This window comes from Denticeps clupeoides, chromosome 5 (assembly GCF_900700375.1).
Source record: "Denticeps clupeoides chromosome 5, fDenClu1.1, whole genome shotgun sequence".
NCBI classification, from domain to species: Eukaryota; Metazoa; Chordata; class Actinopteri; order Clupeiformes; family Denticipitidae; genus Denticeps; species Denticeps clupeoides.
Window position 1 is genome coordinate 31,640,482 of NC_041711.1, and position 22,102 is coordinate 31,662,583.

Sequence of the window (22,102 nt, forward strand, 5' to 3'; positions counted from 1 at the left end):
GTTGCCGTCATGCGGCGCCGAGAGACCTTTACATAAGCTTCGCTGCCGTAACCGCGTTTTAATGGGGCCCAGGTTTCTCTGACTGACTGCATGTGACATCAGCTGTTCAGGGGCCACTTGTGCTGTTTTTTTTGTCCTGTTGATTTTGCTTCGCACTATTGCAACCTGTAGGTCAGCGGCCTGCTGGAGTTGCACCATATTTCCCGGCGCCCTGTTAGAAAGGAGCCGCTGACATGGGCGCTAGTTTACGATGAAACGGGGTTACAGTCGGTGGCACGCCGGGCCCGGCACAGAACCGAACACATCCAGGCACACTGACTTCATTAATGGCTTTATGAGCACATAAATAGGCAGCATGAAGACAGGGAGAGCAGTGAGCGTGCTGGGTGAAGGCAGGGGTGTTTGCAGCTCGCGGCGTTACAGAAAAGCGGCGTGTAACCGGAGCCGGCTGATTACGGGTGAGCCGTGGCCTTGGGGACGGGAGCAGGGGGGGGCTGGCTAAGCTCGCGCTGATGTCAGTGACATTTAGCGCGCGGAGAAAGGGCCTCTCTTCTGCTGTCGGGGAGCCGGACCGCCATGTTTGTGTTGGATGTCACGGCGCCGCCGGTGATGTTGAGCAGAACCCCGCCGCGGAAGGTAAGCGCGGCGCAGTGCATGATGGGTAGCAGCGCCGCACAGGCAGGCGCGGTGGTATTAAATCCAGGCCGCAGACGTAATGAAGAGGCAAACACCGCTGCTGATTTGTGGCTATGCTAAAAACGGAGACACTTACTTCAGCATGGCTGCTTTCACTGATGGCAAGAAGGCCGGCGTCCAAATCAGATCGACCAATAGCCACATGGAGCAACTTGCCAGAGTATATCACCTATTAAAAAAACTATATGTGTATGTGTGTGTTTGTGTGTGTGTATGTGTATGTGTATATATATATATATATATATATATATATATATGTGTGTGTGTGTGTGTGTGTGTTTGTGTGTGTATATATATATATATATATGTGTGTGTGTACATTTTTTTATGTTTGTTTTAAAAATATTTAAATATATTTAATATATATTGTTTTTAATATATATATTCCTCAAACATGCATACATGCTACAAAAATTCTACATATGTTTCCTGCAGTGGACTCTACAAAACAGCCTAAATCTTAATCTCCATAACTGCCAGGTCCAAACTTTTGACTGCTAGTTTTTTTTTTTTTTTTTTTTTTGGTTTGTTTTTTGGCCTTCCATATGCAAATGAGCCTGTGGCGCTCATTATGTATGCGGCATAACTGCGAAGTAGAAATAGATACAAATGAGAAGCGACCGCTAGCCGATAATCTGCAGCTTGGAGAGGAGGAACGTACTAGCCAGCCAGCCTTATAGTCACCGCTGAACCAGCTTATATCATGCCTTTACGTTAAAAATGCATTTATTCAATGGAAGAGATTTGTGTTTTTTTATTTAGTTTTACATTTTGGATTATTATTATTATTATTATTGTATTCATAATCATAATGTAATCATAATGTAATGGACGACAAAATGACCAGTGGTAACAATCATACTTCACAACATCTTGCTTTTGCTAATTTACGGTGACTTTTTTTTGTGCAAGGCTAAGTGCAACAATAGCCCACTGGTATTTGGAGGCCCCGGCTTCCATTCATGTCACACACAGCTTGTGTGCAGGAACATGACAGGGCCATCTTATGTCCCGACACAAAGTGACAGTAGCAGCAGAGCGGGATCACGCGAGCCGAGTGACGCGGGACACAGAGGGACACAGAGGGACACACGGCCCTCGCCAAGCCATGCAGGTAATTGCGATGGCACGACAAAGAGCCTTTATCTAAAGAGCCAACGAGCGTCTAAAAATTTATGGAACCATTAGCATATCACAGATCGCAATTACCACTCACAACAGGCAATATATAATTCAGAAAGTTCTCACAGGGACTGTTGGGAATCTGATTATTCCCATTTCCTGTACCTGTCGGGCTGGTGTCTCACACACACACACACACTCTCTCACAGACACACACACACTCTAATTACTGATGCTCATGTCTTGCAGATACCATCTCACATTTCCCTCCCTCTTCCTGTCTAATGCGTTTGACAGAAGATGGGGGATGCATGGGATAGTTGGGGGAACTTTTCATGCGACACACTTTCTTTACGGTAATTCCCAGCGAACACACATCCATTTTCTGTTTTTCATGTGATTGTCTGTCGTTGACACGATCGCAGAAAACATTTTTCCAAATTGCCGTTCCCAGGTGCCGCGTTCCTTCTCTTCTTCTTCTTCACATTCTCAGAAGTGTCGGGGATGCATCGCGCACCTTGTTCAGCGCCTGAATATTTAAAGCTTTAATCACTCGTCTGATTTGGAGACAGTGAGAGAGGGCTGTCGCACAGCTGCCGAAGAGCGCCGGTCCCAGGCAACTGGCCCTGAACCACAATCCTCCATCTCACCGCGACTCGTCCACTTCAACACCTCTCCCATCAAGACTCTTGCTGTTGCGCCCTTCTTCTTGTCTTTCTTTTCTTCAGCCGTGCAGGTGTCTGCTGCCGTCTCTCTCACAATCAAGCAGCTTCGTCCCCCCCGTCCCACCCCGTCCCGCCCCGTCTTCGGGAAAAATAAGAAAGAAACAGAGATGTTTGCCTTTCATCCTCCCGTTTCTTCATTTCGGTTTCATTCATCTGTCTCTCGCTCCTTTTCTTCCTCCCAGCTTCTCCTCCTCCTCCTCTCCCTCCCTTCTTCTATACCTATCTATCTATAGTCCGGCAGATGCTGTCCCATTTGTACTGTCCCCCTATGACATTCCTACGGGGGATTGCTTAAGGATTCAGGAGCCACCGCGCTCATGGATCACACTGACACTTGGTCAGCATCAGCAGATTATGAACTATGGGAGTCTGACACCCCGCCATTGTTCCTCCATCTAAATATGAACAATAAGGCCCATCCAGCACCGCCACTGACAGCTTATTCGCTCTTATCACTCCTGTGGAGCCGCGCGGCGTGATCTGCGAGCCCCGCGTCCCCGTCCCCCCGGCCAGACCGGAGGGCAGGGACGGGGGCGGGGTGGCGGGGGGACGAGGGATGGGAGCTGCTCGCGAGTGCTGGACTTCTCCCGTGTCCTACAGGTAGGGGGATGACCCCTGACGGAGCTCCGCAGGAGGATGTCAACTGTCACCAGGGGCCACAGGCACAATTAGTCCCAAAATACGGCGTTTACGGGATCGGGCGATTGGCCTTGAGTCCGTGGTTTGTTTTTTTTTGTGCTTAAATCTCGTTTAAACTGGTACCCCAGGTCCAATGAACTTATCCGCCCCCCTAAATCCCGGTCAAGAGCTATTTGTAAATCTTTTTAGCCCTTCAGCACGAAAAATATATTAATGTAGAAGGCAACATGCTAGCAGTGCTTTGAGGAAAATATGCTAAACGGATCATCCGGAGTGATGGAATGAGAGAGTCGTTTGAATCTTTATTTTATTTTATTTTTTTGAATGACATAAATGCTGCCGAGCAGCAGAAGCAGATTAGGGGCTGAGATGGTTTAATGAAGGAGTCGTGAGAAATGCTCACGACGTTTAATCCAATATCAACAGAACGCGCTCCGCCTGGGGGACGCGGGGGGACCTCGCCCGCCGCATCCGTCCTGCCCTGCAGAGGGAGAGGGGAGGAAGTTGGGGGGTAAAGGGGAAATGACATCCATTAAAACCGCGCTGCAGAGACTTGAGGGGAGCTGGTGTTGTCTGCCGGCATTTTCCGTGTGTGGGAAGCACAACCGTCTCCCGTTTCTGACAAGACGCCGGTCTGCCAGTCACACACACACACACACACACACACACAACTTGTTTTGTTGCTAAACTATGGGATGGAAGAGTCTGGAAAAGAATATAAATCATGCCGGGCTCAGTTCTGCTTCTCGGGGAGGCCGAGGCGGACGAGTAAAACTGAGGGAAGTGGCTAATTTAAGGCGGCAAATTGAGCATCTTGTCTCTCTGGAGACGTATATTAAATATTGCCAATTCGAAATGGGGGGGGGGCGACACAAATTCTTTTTAGAAAAAAAAGAAAGCAGATGAAGCAGAAGTGGAACTTGCGCAAAGAGGGACGCAAGTGCCGCCTCTGCTGCTCCGTCTCCCCCGGCCCGCTGTCCTCCGTCCCCTACCGCTCGGGTCTAATTGCGGTTGGTTTCTGGTTCAAGGTTGAAATTCCGGTTATTTCTGCCCCCCCCCTCGCATAGCTGAACCAATAGAAGCGTTTTTTTTTTTTTTTCAATCAGGGCGTCCATTAACGGGACGACTTGTCTTGTTTATTACCAGAAAAAATTAAAATAAAGGCCTCGCGCACAACTAAAGGACCTGCGTGGCGGCGTTTTATTCTGTCTTTTCCAGCCTTTCAACCCCTCCCGGTTTCTTCCCTCGCTCTGTTCCCCTGAATGGTTGCCACGATGAGGCCGCGGGCCGGGGCGCAGTGGGCCCGACTTGTCACCGCGGTGAGCCGAGCCGTGTGTGACAGGGCATCTATGCGAGCGGCGAGGATTAGCGTGATCAAAGCGGCGGCGGGAGGGTGCCGCGCAGCTCTGGGTGGGGCTTTAGCCGCGAATAAAGGGGCGTCCTGTTGAACGCGCCCGCGGAGCCGCGGAGCCGCGGCCGAGCCGCCGCTCCTGCATTGTCTCGGGCCCCGTCCTTCCATTCAGGGGCCCGGACAGCTCGGGAGTGGAGCTGCGCATTCAGGCCCGCGGTTTATTGTCTTTGCGCGCCACCGCTGATTAGTTTGTGCCCATCCTGCGGTCAGGAGTCTCCCCACCCGTCTCACGTGCTCCCCCACGTGTCCCCCAGGCTCGAACGTCCCGGGCCACTATTTTCAAACTGGTGCTAAGAGCTAATCATGGAGCCTACAAGTGTATTTTACACAAATAAATAGGTCAAGCAAGAGAGAAAGTGAAGTGAAAGTGAAAGTGAAGCGATTGTCACATGTGATACACAGCAGCACAGCACACGGTGCACACAGTGAAATTTGTCCTCTGCATTTAACCATCACCCTGAGAGAGCAGTGGGGAGCAGTGCGGGGGGACGGTGCTTTGCTCAGTGGCACCTCAATGGCACCTTGACAGATCGGGATTCGAACCGGCAACCTTCTGATTACGGGGCCGCTTCCTTAACCGCTAGGCCACCACCGCCCCCAGAAAGATGACCTTTAACATTTGTGGGTTTAAAATCATCCAGGGCGTCAGAGTGGTCAATCGTTGGGCTCCACCCATTTTAAACTGTGTTAATAAAGCAATCAGAGAGACAAACTTAAATCGTAGAGGACGCCTGGACTTACACTAGCAAACAGGCGCCGCGCTCAGGGCCGGTTTGAAAATAGTGCCCGTTGTCCATCACCAGCTAAAGTTCTGCACGCCGCTCTGTCGTCCCTTTTATTTCACGTCCGAAACATTTTTATGGCCCCGCGTAATAAAAACCGAGGAATTGTGCCACAAATAAACATGCAAAAAACCAACTCCCGAAGGTGAAGGCTCACAAGTACGAAGGAGCGGCCGCCGACAAAGACACCGGCTGCAAAACAAACCATTCCTGCGCGTAATGGAACCGTACCTGCCAGCCCCAGGACACACACAAATAGAGCACATTACGGGGAATACTAATACAGCCGGGGGGGGGCAAAAACTGATAGCCGAGGCATTAGGAAAATGATCCCGAGGCTGATATGTTCTCACTAGACGGCCACTAAATAGAATTGCCATATTTATCATGCTCAACCTGGAGCCCCGCCCCCCGATGCACACTCACACACGTGCACCCGGACCTGCGCACACACCTCGGCCCTCCCCGCCGTTCCCCTCCTGCCCTTTTCTAGCTCTCCAATTAAGCGGCAACGGCAGGCCTCCATCAGACGGCCGCCCGTCTCGCCGGCGCTCGGCCCCGCCCGGCCTGTCAGGAAATGAACTCGTCACGCGGTGACAGCTGCTAATTTCTCCTCCTTCCATGTCGCACGCGCGGCCTGCCGCAGCTAATAATGAACCGCCGAGCTCTGATTAGGAAATACACTCACACACTCACTCACACACACACACACACACACACACGCAGACAGCAACACACTCGGAACAATGACGTGCACAAGCACACACCAAAATATGATGACAGCGAGGGCTGTTGCCGTAATGTAAATGAATGTAACGCACACTGTGTGCGGTAGAAAAACACACACACACACACACACACACACAGAGGAGACGCGCCAGGGAAGGTATTCTGGGAGGAGAGGAGACGGGGCGGGTGGCGGAGAGAGAGAGAGAACCGGGTGCCACGTGAAATTACAGGGTGCCCTTATGCCCTGTAGAATAAAAGTCCGGCCAGCCTGCTCTAATCCAGGCTACGCCAGACCACACACACACACACCATTTCCTGTATGTGTGTGTGTGTGTGTGTGTGTGTGTGCGTGTGTGTGTGTTAGAGAGAGAGAGAAAAAGACTCCACACCTATGGAGTCGTGTTGTGTCTACGGTGGTCAGGGCTGCATAACTCAAGCTTGACAACGGAACAGCCCGCCACTCGGGCGCAAGGTGATGTCTGTATTTAGACATACAGTGTGAAGGCTGCTGCTGATGATGATGATGATGATGATGATGATGATGATGAGTGTGATGATTTTGGTAACGGTGGTGAACTTTGAGGCTTTTTAAATGCACGCCTGGCCTCAAGCCTGGAGAAGGGACCTCATTACCATCCGATACAGCGGAGCCACAAGTCACCTCATTTCACCACCTAATTTAGCGAATACAAAGACCTGCGTCGCGGAGAGTCCCACCAGGAACAGCGGAGATCATTACGGCAAATGGGGCAAGGAATCAAAAGAGAAAGGCAAAGTGACCAGTCACGTTTTATTTGATAATAATTGGTGGTAAAAAGAAAGAAAAATAAGTGTCTCAGACACGATTCTGTCAGAGTGACCACGCTGTCCCACACACAAAACAGGAAATCAGGGGACGCGGCCGAGTGGACGAGAGGGACAGCGTCGGACGCTGTGGCACTGCATAGGTTTCCCGGCACCGTTCAGGACACTTTTTTTTTTTTTTAAAGCCGTAGACATTTGGAAGGTTTCTGATGTTTGTTTTGTTTTGTTTTTCCTGAGTCTGGATCCGCCGCGGCATTATGGGAGAAAAAAACTTGATGCTCTCATGGTTCGCGTTGTGGACGCTGTGTTCAGATCCTTCGGAGAAATGGCTGTTACCAGTCACGGTTCAAAGAAGGAAAAAAAAAAAAAAAACGAATACGACATAAAGCACAATAAGTCTAATAAATGTAAATAAGTGCGCCGACTGAGCTAAAACACAAATGCCACTCCAAATGAAGTCAGACTATTTTACATTATTCCAACACTGCAGATCAATGTCAAATAGCTGAGAGAGTTAACTTAAAATATGCATATGGTTTTTTTAGCGGGTGGTTTTACGTGGTTTGTGTGCTTCTTAATGGAGTTGAGATGGTTGAGATGTTAGCACCGACACCACCAGTAAAGCACAAGGCCTGGTTTAGCACGCAGGAGCGGGATCATCCGTTTCCATCACAGCGGTGCAGGGGTGAAGGAGCGGCGCGTGACCCCGGATAAGAGCAGCTTTTCCTCCACTCCCCTGAACCCACCTGAGGAGCTTCTCTTCCTGGATTCAGAGGGCCAATGCAGTCCCGAGCTGCTTGAATAAAGGTGAAAAGGTCGTCAGGCAGGTGAGGCCATGTTGATGGATGGGTGAAGCTCAGCAGGGGGTTTCAGCCCTCTTGCTGGAAACTCTGTGACGCTTCCTCGGCGTACACCACAACCCTCTCTCCAGCCTGGGTCTCCAGCACCTCTGCCTGCCCCTGCTCAGCCTCCTCGCTCTGGGCGTACACAGCGCCCTCTACCTGCAGGGTGGAGTCGTCCAGCTCTGTCACGATGTAGTGGGTCCCCTCGTCGTTGACGATGACTTGCGTCAGGCCCTCCTTCATCATCAGCTGGCTGGCAGCGAACTGCAGCACCTCGTGCACCATCTCGTCGGGCGTGTCATCGGAGGCGTGTCCCACCATCTGTGCCACCACCCCGACTTGCCCCTCCATCTCGTCTCCCTCCACCACCTCCCTGTACATCTGCACCTCGCCCTGCTCCTCCCCCTCCTCTTTCCCCAAGGTGGTGGCGATGATCTGGGCCTGGTCGACGCCGCCCTGCTGGCCGAGTTCGCTCACTGCACACAGAAGGGCATCCAGAGCTGTGGACGACTCTGGAACCACCACATGCCCCTCCTCGGTCATTGCGGTGCCAGCTGCTGTCGCCGCGGCGACCTGCTCCTCGCCCTCTTGCCCCGACAGGATCCCAGAAGCGTCGCCGGACGACTCCACCAGCACGTACTGGGCGGAGCCGGGTGGCAGCTGGATCTGGCCGGTAGCTGCAAGGTGAGCGGCGGTGGAGGCGGCCTCGTGGCCGGACGCGATCAGCTGCCCGTCCTCCGTGATGTGCAGCACCTCGGCCACCTGCCCGCCCATGGCCAGCGTCTGCAGCGTGGCGGCCGCCGACTCCTCCAGCGCCTGCTCGATGCCCACCTCGCCCCCGCCGTAGCCCTGGATGATAATGACCTGCTGCACCGCCTCCTGGCCCAACCCGTCCGCCGAGGAGCCGGCCCCGCGCAGCGGCTGCGCTGGCGAGGGCGCGGCTTCGTCTGGAGAGAAGGCGGCCTCCGCCTCCACGAACGACGCCCCCTGGCCTTTCAGGCGGCACTCGAACGACTTGGACACGATGCCTGCAACACACACATGCACAGACCGGCGTTAATAAAATACTCACCCATTCATGAAAAATATTGCATGAACAAGTTAACCGTTGCGGTTGCGGCCTCTCCACAAAACCCGAGATGTTAAACAAAATACCAAAAAATGCAACGAAAAAGGTCAGATAAAGCAGGAAACGATTAACCTTATCTCAGCCGTGAACTTACACTTACATCCGAGTGTCAGAATGGTAATTATTCCATTCCCTATTGCAATCGTTTGCAATAATAAGGGAACAGAATGGCAACTTATTAAAATGGAGGACGCAAAAAAAAAATCTCTGACTTCAGATGGTGCTAATGGATCTTTTCCGAGGTCTGATCACAGGTTGCTATGGTGTTGCCAGGGTGATGGTTTTGTTTGAATCCACATTGAAAGCATTACTGCCAGGCTGAGAATGAGACTGTCACCCAGACCTCAATACTCAAACCCACTGACTCGGTTAAAAGGCATTTTCGGAAGCTGTACAGAGACTTTTTATGAGTGACATGACTGATGATATCTGGCTGCCATGCTGGAGTAACGATGCATTATTTCATCTCAAAAAATGTGAAAAAGATCCTTTGTTTTCTTCATTTATTTCAGACTTTTAAAAATTGCCTAGAAATTAAGATCATTTTCAGAAGTGTTTTTTTGTATACCGGTATATATCTATGCGATATTCTTATAATAAGGATAAAATATATGGATTTTCACGAGATATCTGCCGTAATAATCTAAATAAAACAAAAAATATTGCACATAATGAGTACACTTTCACACATTTCCACGGTATTTTGTCATCATCATAGGCAGCTTCATGAGATGATCATTAATAACGGTGAACAAACAGCAGCCAACGAGCGTTGGCAACATAGGAACTCGGTCAGGGCTGTTGGAAAACCACCACCATCGTCTGACTCGAGAGGAAGGTGTGAACTGTAGGAACAAATCAACAAAAGTTTGCAGCTTTGAGTAACTTTTGTTTACTACATCCACTTCTTTGTTAGTTTTGAGCATTCAGTGTTGTACTACAATGTAAAAATAGTATATAAAAAGACCCACAAATGATTGTTTTTTTGACTGGTAGTGTATTATAAGTAGATTCTTTATAAAAAAAATTAAGGTTTTGAGATGGGGAATGACATGGCATTAATATACATACACTCTAAACAATCTAAAAACAAAGGTTGACCAGACACTCACACACACACACACACACACACACACAGCGAAAAAGAGAGACCTTTCCTCTCATGGAGAGGTCTTCATCAATGATTCATGTCTCCATTTCCCACTGACATTTTGTGTGTCCGGCTCTGTCGGTTCGATCACAGCGGTGCAGGGGTGAAGAAGCGGCATGTGACCCCGGACAAGAACAGCTTTTCCTCCACTTGCCACACAGCAGTGAACTCGACGCGACCCGTCCGATGCTCCCCTGCACCCCGTCACCTGAATCCACCTGAGGAGCTTCTCCTCCTGGATTCCACAAGCGCAGAGCCAATGCAAAAAGTAGAAGGACCAGTATTCATCATTCTGATCGCCTGAAACACACGGATGTCCATTGGGGTGCATGCACATTTGCATTTATTTGTTTGATAAAGTGAAGTGCTTGTCATTGTGATACACTGCAGCAGAGCACACGGTGACACAACGAAATGTGTCCTCTGCTTTTAACCATCACCCTTGGTGAGCAGTGGCCATTCGTGACAGGCGCCCAGGGGACAGTGCTTTTGCTCAATTGCACCTCAGTGCCGGAATTCGAACCGGCGACCTTCTGATCACGGGGCCACTTCCTTAACCGCTAGGCCACCCCATCTCTGGCTGGGTAATAATAGTCTGATTTCTGAAAGAAGCTGGATCCTTCTAGTAAAACTCAAGTTCCACGACACATGCAAAAGAAACCCATGTGGTCGTGTCCACATCAGGACACGACTAACAGAATACTAATAACCAACCAAAAAGAAGTCAAAACAAATAAATAAATAACTACACCAAAGAAAGGCCGTCTGGTACATTACATCAAAGCGCATAAAAAAAAAAAAAAAAAAAAAAAAAAAACTTCTGAAGTCCCCAAATGCTTGGAAGACTGTGTGGCAGAGTTGATGATGGCTCGACACCCAAGTGCCACTTTGCACAACCCACTGGCAGTGCGGAGGCTTCAAAGGTAAGCGAGATAAATGGCAGCGTGAGTGGGCACGACGAAGACGACCGCTTACTTTGACTGTGGCAGACTAAACAAGGAGGAGTGGCATAACTTCACCTGTCACCCGCACATCATCTGCCCACCGTCTGCACATCTGTCCCGGCCTTTTTGCTACCTTTCCTTCTTCAGGCCCAGCCTTACGTTTACGGTGCGGCGTATTAGTGGCGTGCTGGGCCGCGGGTGGTGGTGGTGGTGATGGCGTCTTCCGTCAGGATGAAATATACGCCCAGAGAGGCCGGCCCGATTGTCCGCGGTTGAGGACGTGTCCATTGAACCCAGACGAAGGCCCTTCGCGAGGAGAGGTCGGTGATCCGGTCTGGTGGCGAGCTTCTACGCCACAAAAGCCACCATAACAGCCGCTGGCTGTTGTGCTGTGGCAAAGCAGTCGAAAATTATACGCCACCGCGGTAGAATGTAGTAAAATCTGAACTCGTTCTGGTTACCCAGAAACAAGACGCGGGGTCCCCTGTACGTGTATTTTTTTTTTTTGATGAAAGATGAAAGGATTCGTTGGAAAGCCGCGGCGGAGCGTAGCCCAACTCGCGGGTATATATATCTGTCTGCTTTTACGGCCAAACCCTTCGGTACTAAACGACCCGAGCTGATGCCAGCTAATGCTGATGCCAGAGAGCGGATGAATCACCGGCGGCAGGTGAAAGGGCGAGGCCGCCACGCGGGCGGATGGGAAGGAACTGGGCGTCGCCCGTTTACGGGCGTAGCGTGGCACCGGTGGGGGGGGGGGGGGCCCTCCGCCATTAACAGGCGCCTGGCGGCGGGACGATAAGTCACCGGCCGGGCTTCTTGCCCGTTACCATTTCCATAAGGCGGATGGCGGAGTGGCGGGGTGTCACATTAGCCGCGGGCGCCGTCTGCGGCCCTCGCGGCGGCGTGCCGGGGTTTATGGGGTGTCACTCAGCCGCCGCCGCCGTGAATCAAGTTAATGTTGCACATCCCATCTCCTCACTTACGCCGCGCCGCCTGCATAAGAACAACATTTGAACAGCGTGATTTGGCTCCTGCGAGTGGCTGATTCCCGTTTAAAATGTGTTTTGAACGTTCTGAGCGACCGGTTCCATTAACCGGCGTCCTTAGAGGGGGAGAGAGAGAGAGAGAGAGAGATGCCGGGCGAATGCAGGGATGAATAAATAACTGGAAGTAGAGAAGTAGAGAAGTGAGAGCTGAAGATAATGAGAGAGAGGCAGAAGGTGGGCTGGGAAATGGCAACTGAGATGTGCAAATGTCATTTCCTCGTTGTGAGAGCCGAAGTGCTTCCTTCCTTCCTTCCTTCCTTCCTTCTATCCTTCTATCCTTCCTTCCTCCTCTGTCCCTCCCTCCTGTTTGACCCGAGCACGGAGAGGCTCGGCCCTCTTCCCGCAGGAGTTGATCTCTGCAGCGAGCTGGCCAGATAAAGTAAAACCAGCGATGTCCCCCCGCGTCCATTTGCAGCTCAGCCGGCTCAAGCAGCGTTGGCGGCCACAAGTGCTCCGTGCCGCGGGACCCCTCTACCTCGCTGCGTTCGGATTAGCAGTGTCCCCGTCTCCGCGTTTGTTTTATTGTCCGTCTAAATATAAGCCCGCCTTACCGTAAATCATAAATCAAAGGCTTGAGAAACGATCCATCCGATACGTCCCGCCGAATCACTCGCGGCGGCAGAGATGGCAGCCGACGCCGGCGCGTCTCCGCGTTGTCAATACAGAGCCTCTGTTACCGGGCCCTTCGTACGGCCGCGGCCATTAACATGACGGTGACCTTCATAACGCTGACAAACCCGACACCGCGTATCAGGTCTCTGCGCCGGTGCTGCGTCCCAGTCCGGACCGGGGACCTGCATGAGGCCACTTCACGCCGCTGAAAAGAAGAAGGAGCTAACGAGTAAATTAACCAAGTAAAGGCCTAAACCCAGCAGCCGCCCTGCTGAGAGTAAACACACACGCGTGTATTGATCAGGTGGAGCGGGGGATCAATGGGGTCTCTGGTGAATAGGGCTTTAAGTGGGATCGCTCCTACCAGGGGCACTCGGCGGGGAAGGCCGTCACGCCGCACTTACGAAATTAACCTTAGCCGCGCGCCGCGGCGCACGGAATCAATTACGCGAACGGGCTTTTTACTCGCTGCACTTACAGTCAGCACGCAGACTTTTACGCCAAGCGTTACAATGAATTACGCCGGGCGGCTTTACACCCGCGCTTACGCTCAATTACGGGAATAGACTCTCGTGCGGTAACACTGCACTTACAACCAATTAGCACAATGGGCCGAACAATATACCAACATTAACCGGGGCAACTCAGATCAACACAATCAGACCAACGTTTCACAACTACAGGGCGGGCCATTTATATGGATACACCTTCATAAAATGGGGATGGTTGGGGACATTGAACACATTTTATAAGTGGTCAGAAACTTGTAAATAACTCATGAAAGAATAAAATTACGTTAAAATTACGTTTTTCTTGTGAAATTACCAATAGATTTGATGTGTCACATGACCCTCTTCCAATTGAAAAAGCAAAAGTTGGATCCAAAATGGCCGACTTCAAAAATGGCCACTATGGTCACCACCCATCTTGAAAAGTTTGCCCCCTCACATATACTAATGTGCCACAAACAGGGCGTTAATATCACCAACCATTCCCATTTTATTAAGGTGTATCCATATAAATGGCCCACATTGTACATTTACATTTACAGTATTTATCAGACGCCCTTAACCAGAACGACTTACAACCAGTAGTTACAGGGACAGTCCCCCCCTGGAGACACTCAGGGTTAAGTGTCCTGCTCAGGGACACAATGGTAGTAAGTGGGATTTGAACCTGGGTCTTCTGGTTCATAGGCGAGTGTGTTACCCACTAGGCCACTACCACCCTACTCACACTTCGGGGAAGATTAACATCAGTCCCTCGTCCTTCCGTCTCAGCCATCATTCTCAGGCAAATTGGCTCTTGTGCTGAGACTTGAAGGTGACACAGGAGAGTAAATAGATATAAAATGCCAAGGTGCGTATCCAGGGCGACGGGGGTTTTAGTGTGGGTGTGTGAGGAGTGAAGATTGTCTGGTTGGGTTGGTGGGCATCATTTTAAACCGAGTGGCTCAGCAGTAGACAAAAGAGTCTGTCCCTCGGCTGCAGACTTCTACAGGGACCAGCAGGTCAGGAGATGGCTCGCTGGCAGGCGTCAGGCATCACTGTCACCCATACAAATACCACTAGATCACTGTCCTGGCCCAGCGGCGTCGCCAACCAAGAAACGATCAATTAAAGAAGATGGAGTTGACACTCGAAAAAGGACAGGGCAGATAAAGATGAAAAAAAGGCCAAGGACAAAATACCAGACCGGTGCTGAGGTGAAGACATCTTTGGTGACACAAATTTACAATAAAAACGTTAAGTAGATATTGTGTTAATGGTATTGGGAGAAGGACTTTGTATGTACCCTACTGAACTTACTTCTTTGCCACAAAAAAACTGAATTGGGTTAAAGTAGAAATATAAAGAAGAAAGTGGAGTTGTTGTCAACGAAATGTGTCCTCTGCTTTTAACCATCACCCTCGGTGAGCAGTGGGCAGCCATGACAGGCGCCCGGGGAGCAGTGTGTGGGGATGGTGCTTTGCTCAGCGGCACCTCAGTGGCACCTTGGCGGATCGGGATTCGAACCAGCAGCCTTCTGATTACGGGGCCGCTTCCTTAACCACTAGGTCACCACTGTAAAAATGTATTTATAGAATAATTGTTTTGTTCATCAAAGAATCCTCAACTTGCCACAATCACAGCTTGGGCAACTACATTTGTTGAGGTGATTCTGATAATCACGTAAGCTTTTAAAGCGACAGACTTGCATTCATTAGTGAAGACAGGGTGGTAGTGGCCTAGTGGGTAACACATTCGCCTAAGAACCAGAAGACCCAGGTTCATATCCCACTAACTTCCATTCTGTCCCTGAGCAAGACACTTAACCCCGAGTGTCTCCAGGGGGGGACTGTCCCTGTAACTACTGATTGTAAGTCGCTCTGGATAAGGGCGTCTGATAAATGCAGACTTCCTGCATGCAGATGTTCCATTCACAAACAGCCATTTCCAGCTACCAGAGTCATTTACAGCATGTTTGCAAGGGTTGGACGGGATTTTTTTATAAATTCTGATCAATGGTAGAGTGAATGTATGTATATGTGTGTAGAACATTTAATCATAGACCTGACCTGACCTTTTGTTTCATTCTTTCCCTGTTGCCTCAGGGTCAGTTTGGGCTTTTGAGGTTTCTGGTTTTATAGACTATGCTAACACTGCCGATGTTTAATGGTTGCACCAATTAGCACAAAGCATGGAGAAGAATGACCCATTAGAACATCAGAACTCCAGATCCTTTCAAATTAAAAGGTAGTTTTATCCATTGTGCCACAGCCTCAAAGGCTGTCTGCTCACCCTAGCCTTTATACCAAAGACGAGCGAAGCTTAGCACAATAAACCACCCACACACCCACACTGCGCCTGAGTGAATTACTGAGGTCAGCCGAGCCTTGTAGCTGAGCTGTGATTTTGTGCTCCATAAGTCAGCGATGGTGGGCATTTCAACAGACTCACGCTGGTCAGAAGGGCCTGAACACAAAGGCCTTATCCCCCACACGACTAACCGGCCACAGACCTGCCAGCAGAGCTGGTTCATTCACACCGGAGCCTGATTTATCATTCATACAGTAAATGCAGCGTTAGCGGTGCCGAGTGTGTCCGTGGGGTGAAAACGGACCTTGGTGAAGGCTTGTCAGGCGTTGGATTCGTTATTTTTCATCCGAGTGGCCTGTTATTATATTATTATACTCAATCATAAAGTTTCCAATTTTTTTTATTTATACTTAGTTTATTTTAAAATTATAAATCTGAAATATGCCTCTGTCGTCTTCATACTATCATTGGGTTTTCTACAATTCACTTTGAGAAATGCAATGTGTTGCTTTACTGCAAAAAAAAAAAAAAAATGAATCTTAACCCGGACACTGAAAATTTGTAGCTGTTTTAAACGAGAGATCTTTAATAACTCGAGCCCCTGCCAGCCGCGAAAGCCGGGCGTTAACACGAGACCAACCCACTTAGCACCACTCGCACATAACTGCTACTTGCTCTCACAACCTTTTGACTGGTTGAACGAGATGCACAGGTAAGAGGGGTGGGACGGTTGGGGAATGAGGTGTGTGTGTGTGTGTGTGTGTGTGTGAGGGTGTGTGAGTGTGTATGGAGGGGCAGGGGCGCTATAAATTAAGTTTGGTTTTTTGAGGTGTGAAAATGGTATCATGACAAAAAAAAAGAGGCCCAGAGGAGCGTTACTTGGTGCTTCGCATTCTCCTCCTCCTCCTCCAAAAGTCGCTCTTCTCCATGGCTCCCTCGGTCACATCCCTCAAGGTGGAGTTGCGACTGCTGCGCTAATTAGCCACGAGGAGCTTTTTTTCCATGGTTAATTAGACCCATCTCTCCTTCCTCTTTTTTGAGTCCTCGTTCCGTTCTTCCTCCACAGACACTTTCATGATTTTGTTGACTAATTATAAATGTTGAGGGGAGCGATTCACAAATTTTAATTAAACATTTCTGGTGTAATTACGCCCCCCAAAAAGAAGCGTGTTCAATGGCACTGTTCTTGGGAGAAAGGGCCGCTGTGATCGAACGCAGACGCAGCTAATAAACGTGGCTGCTTGTGCACAATTAGCGTGAGAGCCTCTTCACTTTCCAAACAGCGCTGAAGAGAGATGGAGAAAGTGCGTAGCGAGCGGGACGAGCACGAGGACGCGGGCTTAAGGAGCAAGACCCGACCGCCGCCTGTCAAAAAAGTCCCGCTGCTTACCCACCTAACAAACGCAGGGCGCGGGTCTGTTTAGATTACCTCCAGATCATCCCTGCAATATTTACCCACTATTTACCCAACGGAGGCCTGGCTGGGTATTTATCGCCCAGATCTGGCTAAATATAGGGGTTTTGTGAGCATGGTGGCGGCCGTGGTGGGAGGTTTCACTCTAATCTCCATGGTGGAGCTGACAGGCTGGAGAATACCTAATGAATGGTTCTTTTCATCTGTGTGCCTGTGTGTATTTGACAGTATAAATATTTAGCAATATTGGAGTCAGCCTTGTGATTTTACACAGATGGAGTGATTGATGCCTCGGCTCTGACGCATGCCAGCGATTCGCGGCGTTATATAAACCATCTCCGGCGCGCTCCCTGTCCCCTCACTCGCTCTTTTTCTGCCTCTGCCTCTGTCGTGATGTATCTCCCTCCATGAAAGGTACAGTGGGCTGGAGCAGAGGCTCTAACTCTTCCTGGAAGAGACACTTCAGTAATGATTCTTGCCTTCGAACGACACAATTATACAATTAAGAGAAGGACACTGCATTTCATGCCACTTTTTATGAGTATATTGTGTGTGTGTGTGTGACGGGAACGAATCAGTGTGTGTATGCGCATGTGTGTGTTTACTTTATGTTCAAGCCTTTAAATATTCCTGATGCTACGCCTCTGTGATCGAAGCCAGTGATATAAAACAGACCAGCTTTTCAGCTGCCATGCACTCACACTTGCGCTGTGGTTGGGTGTGTGTCCGCGACAGGGGGTGAGACAACGAACAAGGCATGTGGAAGCCCGACACAAACACACCATGCACAGGTTTACACAGAATCGTATTAAATCCACACTCTCCATGACAGTTTTCCTGCTTATTTTGGTCCCCTTTCGAAGGAAAGCATGGCGAGTTTGGCATAGCTATAAACAGTAGACATAGCAAGGAGGCGGGCCTAATAGCACCGATGCTCCTGATGAAATGGATACCCCTTGAAATCTCCCAGCAGCCATTGGTACCGTAGCACGTCGCTACTCTTATCCCCCATCATGCCTAGGATAGGCGAGATAATCATATTTACCCTGATCAGTGCATGCAGCCAACTCAACATCTGCATGAAGAATGAAAGATCTGTGGCAAATCTATGCCTGAGGGTGAATGTGTGACCCAGAGGTGCATATTCATCCTAAAAACATTACAGTGCTATAGTCTGTACACACACACACACACACACACACACACACACACAGATCCTTCTTGAGACAACATAAGAAGTCGAAAATATACAAAACTAAAAAATATGGGGCACTACCTTCAAACTAGTGTTAAGCACAGCGTAATGTGCTAAGTAGCAGGATGGTGCAAAGTCGAAGGCACGAAAAATAGATAAAACAAGAACAAGAAAGGCACTCTTTAATTATCCTTGCGATTGTCAAGTATTGACCGGAGAAGGTTTAAATCATGCAAAACGGGGAAGTGTTGCGCAGTCAAGAGCAGTCAATCATCGGGCGCCTCCCGTCTTAAACTCTGTTTACAGAAGCATAATTAAAGATTGTGCTCTGGGCGACAGAAATAATTACACACCAGCAAAATGGCTAGGTGGTTTCTTCAATAAGCTACCAACAACCTTAAACCCCGAGGACGCCTTTTGACCGTACACTACGAACGAGCCCCACGTTTAGCAAATAGTTCCGTGTTTAGCTCCAGTCTGAAAACAGTGCACACGTTGGCCTTGCAATTGCCTTTGTAAAAGATGGTCAAATGCTAATGGCACAAAATTGCTAAATATCTCTTTAGCCCCTTCCCTGGATGTTTTTTTTTTTTTAATTGCATTTAAAACTTCTGTCTGAAGCGCCCCCAACACTCTCATCAGGGTATACGGAGCAGCGCTCTGGTACAGCATCTATTAATCTAACTGTCCTTTATTGGAATTAGCATTCAGATGTGATCGTTTCCAGTGGGCAGTTTCCGGCTCGATTTAATTCCAGCGCAAGGGGCAAAATCCGCTCTTTTTGCAATAACTACAGTGTCCTTCAAGCCCGCGCTCACCTCTCCTCAGTTTGAATTGTATCGATTTTTATTTGCTCTTTAATGAGAACAATTAGTCTTTCTCTCCCCCCCCATGCACATTCATCTATTCACCTTTCCGCATCCTTGTATCCTTCACAAGGCCACCATCTGCCTAGCCGGCCCCTCCAACCATGGGCCCCGGAGGGCTCAGTGCTGACCTCCAGGGATTTGTGCCCAACAGCGGCAAGTTTACACTCAAAGACGGAAACAGAGTTCAGCCTCAAACTCACAAGTCTTGTTTCATTTACAAAATGGAGAAAAGAAAATCTGGACGTTGCGATGTTCATAATGCTGAGCACGGCTCCAATTCATGATTAGTGAAGCACAAATTAATTGAAATAAAAAAAAAAAAACACGATGTGGGCTGGCTGGTGGATTTCTATCACAGTGGCCTTGCATCACCACTACATCTACACCTGTACCTGCAGAGATCCAGAACAAGACCCTGAATTCTATCACAAGACATGCATTTAATCATTTGGTGCATTTGGCGACTGCTACATGACATTTTCTCTCACTGTATAAGAAGCACAGCACACGGTGTACAAAACTAAATGTTACCTCTGCGTTTAACCCTTAGTGAGCAGTGGGCAGCCCTGAAAGGCGCCCAGGGAGCAGTATGTGGGGACGGTACTTTGCTCAAGGGGCCTCAGTTGCACCTTGGAGGTTCAGGATTTGAATCCGCAGCCTATTACAAGTCCAATTTCCTTAAGGCAGCTAGTGCCTGAAAAACACTGAAAACGCAGCCTCACTCTCCTGTTTTTTTTACCAATTTACTGTAGTTTAATGCCCATGGTTAATGCAGTGGTGGCCTACCGGGGCAGTGGAGGCCCCATAATCAGAACATGGCTGCCAAACTGCTTACCAAGGGTGATGGTTAAAGGCAGAGGACACATTTTGTTGTGACACCGTTTGCTGTGCTGCAGTGTTTCACAGTGACAGTCACTTCACTTTCACGTTTCACACACAAACCGCTATAGAATAACAGGAGTGTAGCAAACATCTGACTGAAAGACTATTTTTGTGAGTGTGTGTGTGTGTGTGTGCGTGCATTAAGGCCGCAAGGCCACTCTGTTATTCTCCCCTGGAGTAAATCATGCAGCAGTGCGGCCGAGTTAAGCTCGTCTGAGCGAGAGCCAAAAAGCCGGTGATTGACTGCGTGATCCGTGGGTGGCGGCGCTGTGAGTGACGTCAGGTCCTCGTTCCGCTGCTCCCGCTGCGCCGCATGAAGAATGGAACGTCGGCGGCCTTCATTCCTCTTCTCTCAGCGCCCAGTTTTACTTACTCTAATGATGTATAATAGCCTGCAACTACACTTAACCTGCGCATTAGGCTGGCACAGCGTGAGTGGAAAATATGTAGGTAATATGTTTACCAGCAGCTCAAGGCAAGGAAACAATCAATCAATCAGGAGAAAACCAAAAAAAAAATCACATCAGGAGAGGAAGGGGAAAAGCGTAAAATAATAAATAAAAAAGAAAACTGATTACCGTCCTGTACGCCCCACCTCCCCCTTCAAACACTTCCACTCAACATGTTGAGAAAGTGGCGTAGAGAGCAGATGCGTTACCGAAATACTTTTCTTCCTCTGGCTGGTTTATGTCAGGTTTGACATGCAGCTGAAGCTCATTTAAAATTACTATTACTTTTTGAAAGCCCGGCCCTACGGGACAGGAACGGCCATTGACAAACAATATGAACCGTTAACTATTACACGTTACAACTCGTGGTGCATGAAACATAGGAAATGGCCAAAAAAAGTAGATCCAAGTGAGCGCGACGTTTATTTATTTATTTATTTTTGTTGGTTTGTTTATTTATTTGGTTTTTTTTTTATGGTAAAATTACGATATCAATCCCGTCTTGTTTTACTGAGCGACGACTCTGCAAGTCAGCATGACTGAACATCACTTACTGCACGGACAACCGAATTTACATGTAGGATAAATTCATACTAAAAATTTTTCAAAGCCCTTGATTATACAAACTGGTTCCTGTTTCGGTCTCCAGAATGGAGGAAAATGTGAGGAATAAGAAAAAAAAACTGTAGATAGTAAAGATAAAATAAGAACAACAATAAAAAACATCAGTTCTCATACTAATGCCACATTTTAACAGTTATGAAACGTGGAACATACATCAAAATCCAAACTGTGATGGAGGAAGTGAGAGAACACGGGCGGTTCACAGAAACCTGGCTGAAATTGAAGATGTCTATCTGTTAAAATAAAGACGAGACGGATAGGGTCTACATGTCTGAGGAGATACATAATCATCCTCCTCCTCCTCCATCAGCCAGCAGAAGGGTTTTCTCACGGCCGCATAAAGGACTTTTATTTCCGCCACTTTTCCCGCCGCCCGGCCCACGGTGGATGGGGAGGGCGCTGTTCCAGCTCAGGCCGGGTTTGGGGCGAATGGGGACGGGAGAGGGGGGGAGGTTGGTCGTATCGGTGGGGGGGGCGCCAGCTTTAACATCATTAGTCAGAATCATCACTCGCCTGTTTGTTTCGGAGAGGTGGGCCGAGGACGGCCGGGTTACAAACGAGCCTCTCCGCTCTCTCCGGCTGGGGCCCATTTCATTATCAGTCGCTGTCTGAACCCCCCCACTCGCCCAAGGCCCCAAAAGGGACAGGGGGATCTATTTGTTTTCCGGTAGGTTACCATTTTCTGTCTATTGTGGTTTGCACTGAGGGGAACAAACTCAATTCATTCTGATGACACCGAAGCGGCGATACTAAGCAAAGCGGCAAGAGAGAGAGAGAGAAGAAAAAAAAGATGAAGGGAAAGAGCTCAGAGGGAAACGCGAAAGAAATACGTGCAAACTTGCTGAATACGGACAAAAAAAAAGTTGCCCGTGGTCGAGAGAGAAAGCAGACTCCCCCCCCCCCAGACTTCGCTCCTCCCGGCCGGCGTCCACAAACGCGCCGTTTTGCACCTATCGACGGGCGGATAGCCGTTACAGCCGCGATGTTGTGGACATAACCAGCAGATTGAGATGTAAGCGGAGCCGGTAACAGAGCCCGGCGAGAGAGGGGAGGACCGCTCTATTAGTCTGTTGCCCGGGCGCCGCTCTGGCCCCGGCGCAGACAGGAACCGCGTCCGGGAGGAACACAACTCACTGTCGCCGGCTCTAAAACACTCGCGCCCGACAGGCCCGGCGATCCATCTCATTTTTCCGTATTAGTCAACGGGAGGGCGCCCGAGCTGAAGGGCAAAGTGTGC

The 22,102-nt window shown here is 49.3% G+C and overlaps 1 protein-coding gene and 1 long non-coding RNA gene across 2 annotated transcripts in view; one reads left to right on the forward strand and one right to left on the reverse strand.

Annotated features, from left to right (window-relative positions):
* Positions 1-537: 537 nt before the first annotated feature.
* On the forward strand, positions 538-2,967 carry LOC114791190 (uncharacterized). The gene is made up of 4 exons (XR_003749933.1): positions 538-636; positions 1,609-1,810; positions 2,068-2,174; positions 2,273-2,967. It is a non-coding gene; the product is annotated as an uncharacterized LOC114791190 (long non-coding RNA).
* Positions 2,968-7,075: 4,108 nt separating this feature from the next.
* The window catches only part of znf407 (zinc finger protein 407), a 106,286-nt gene continuing 91,259 nt past the window's right edge, over positions 7,076-22,102 (reverse strand). Inside the window, exon 9 of the mRNA XM_028980530.1 lies at positions 7,076-8,778. Within this exon, the coding sequence (XP_028836363.1) occupies positions 7,778-8,778 (1,001 nt within the window). The 3' untranslated portion in view covers positions 7,076-7,777. The remainder of the gene's footprint in view (positions 8,779-22,102) is intronic.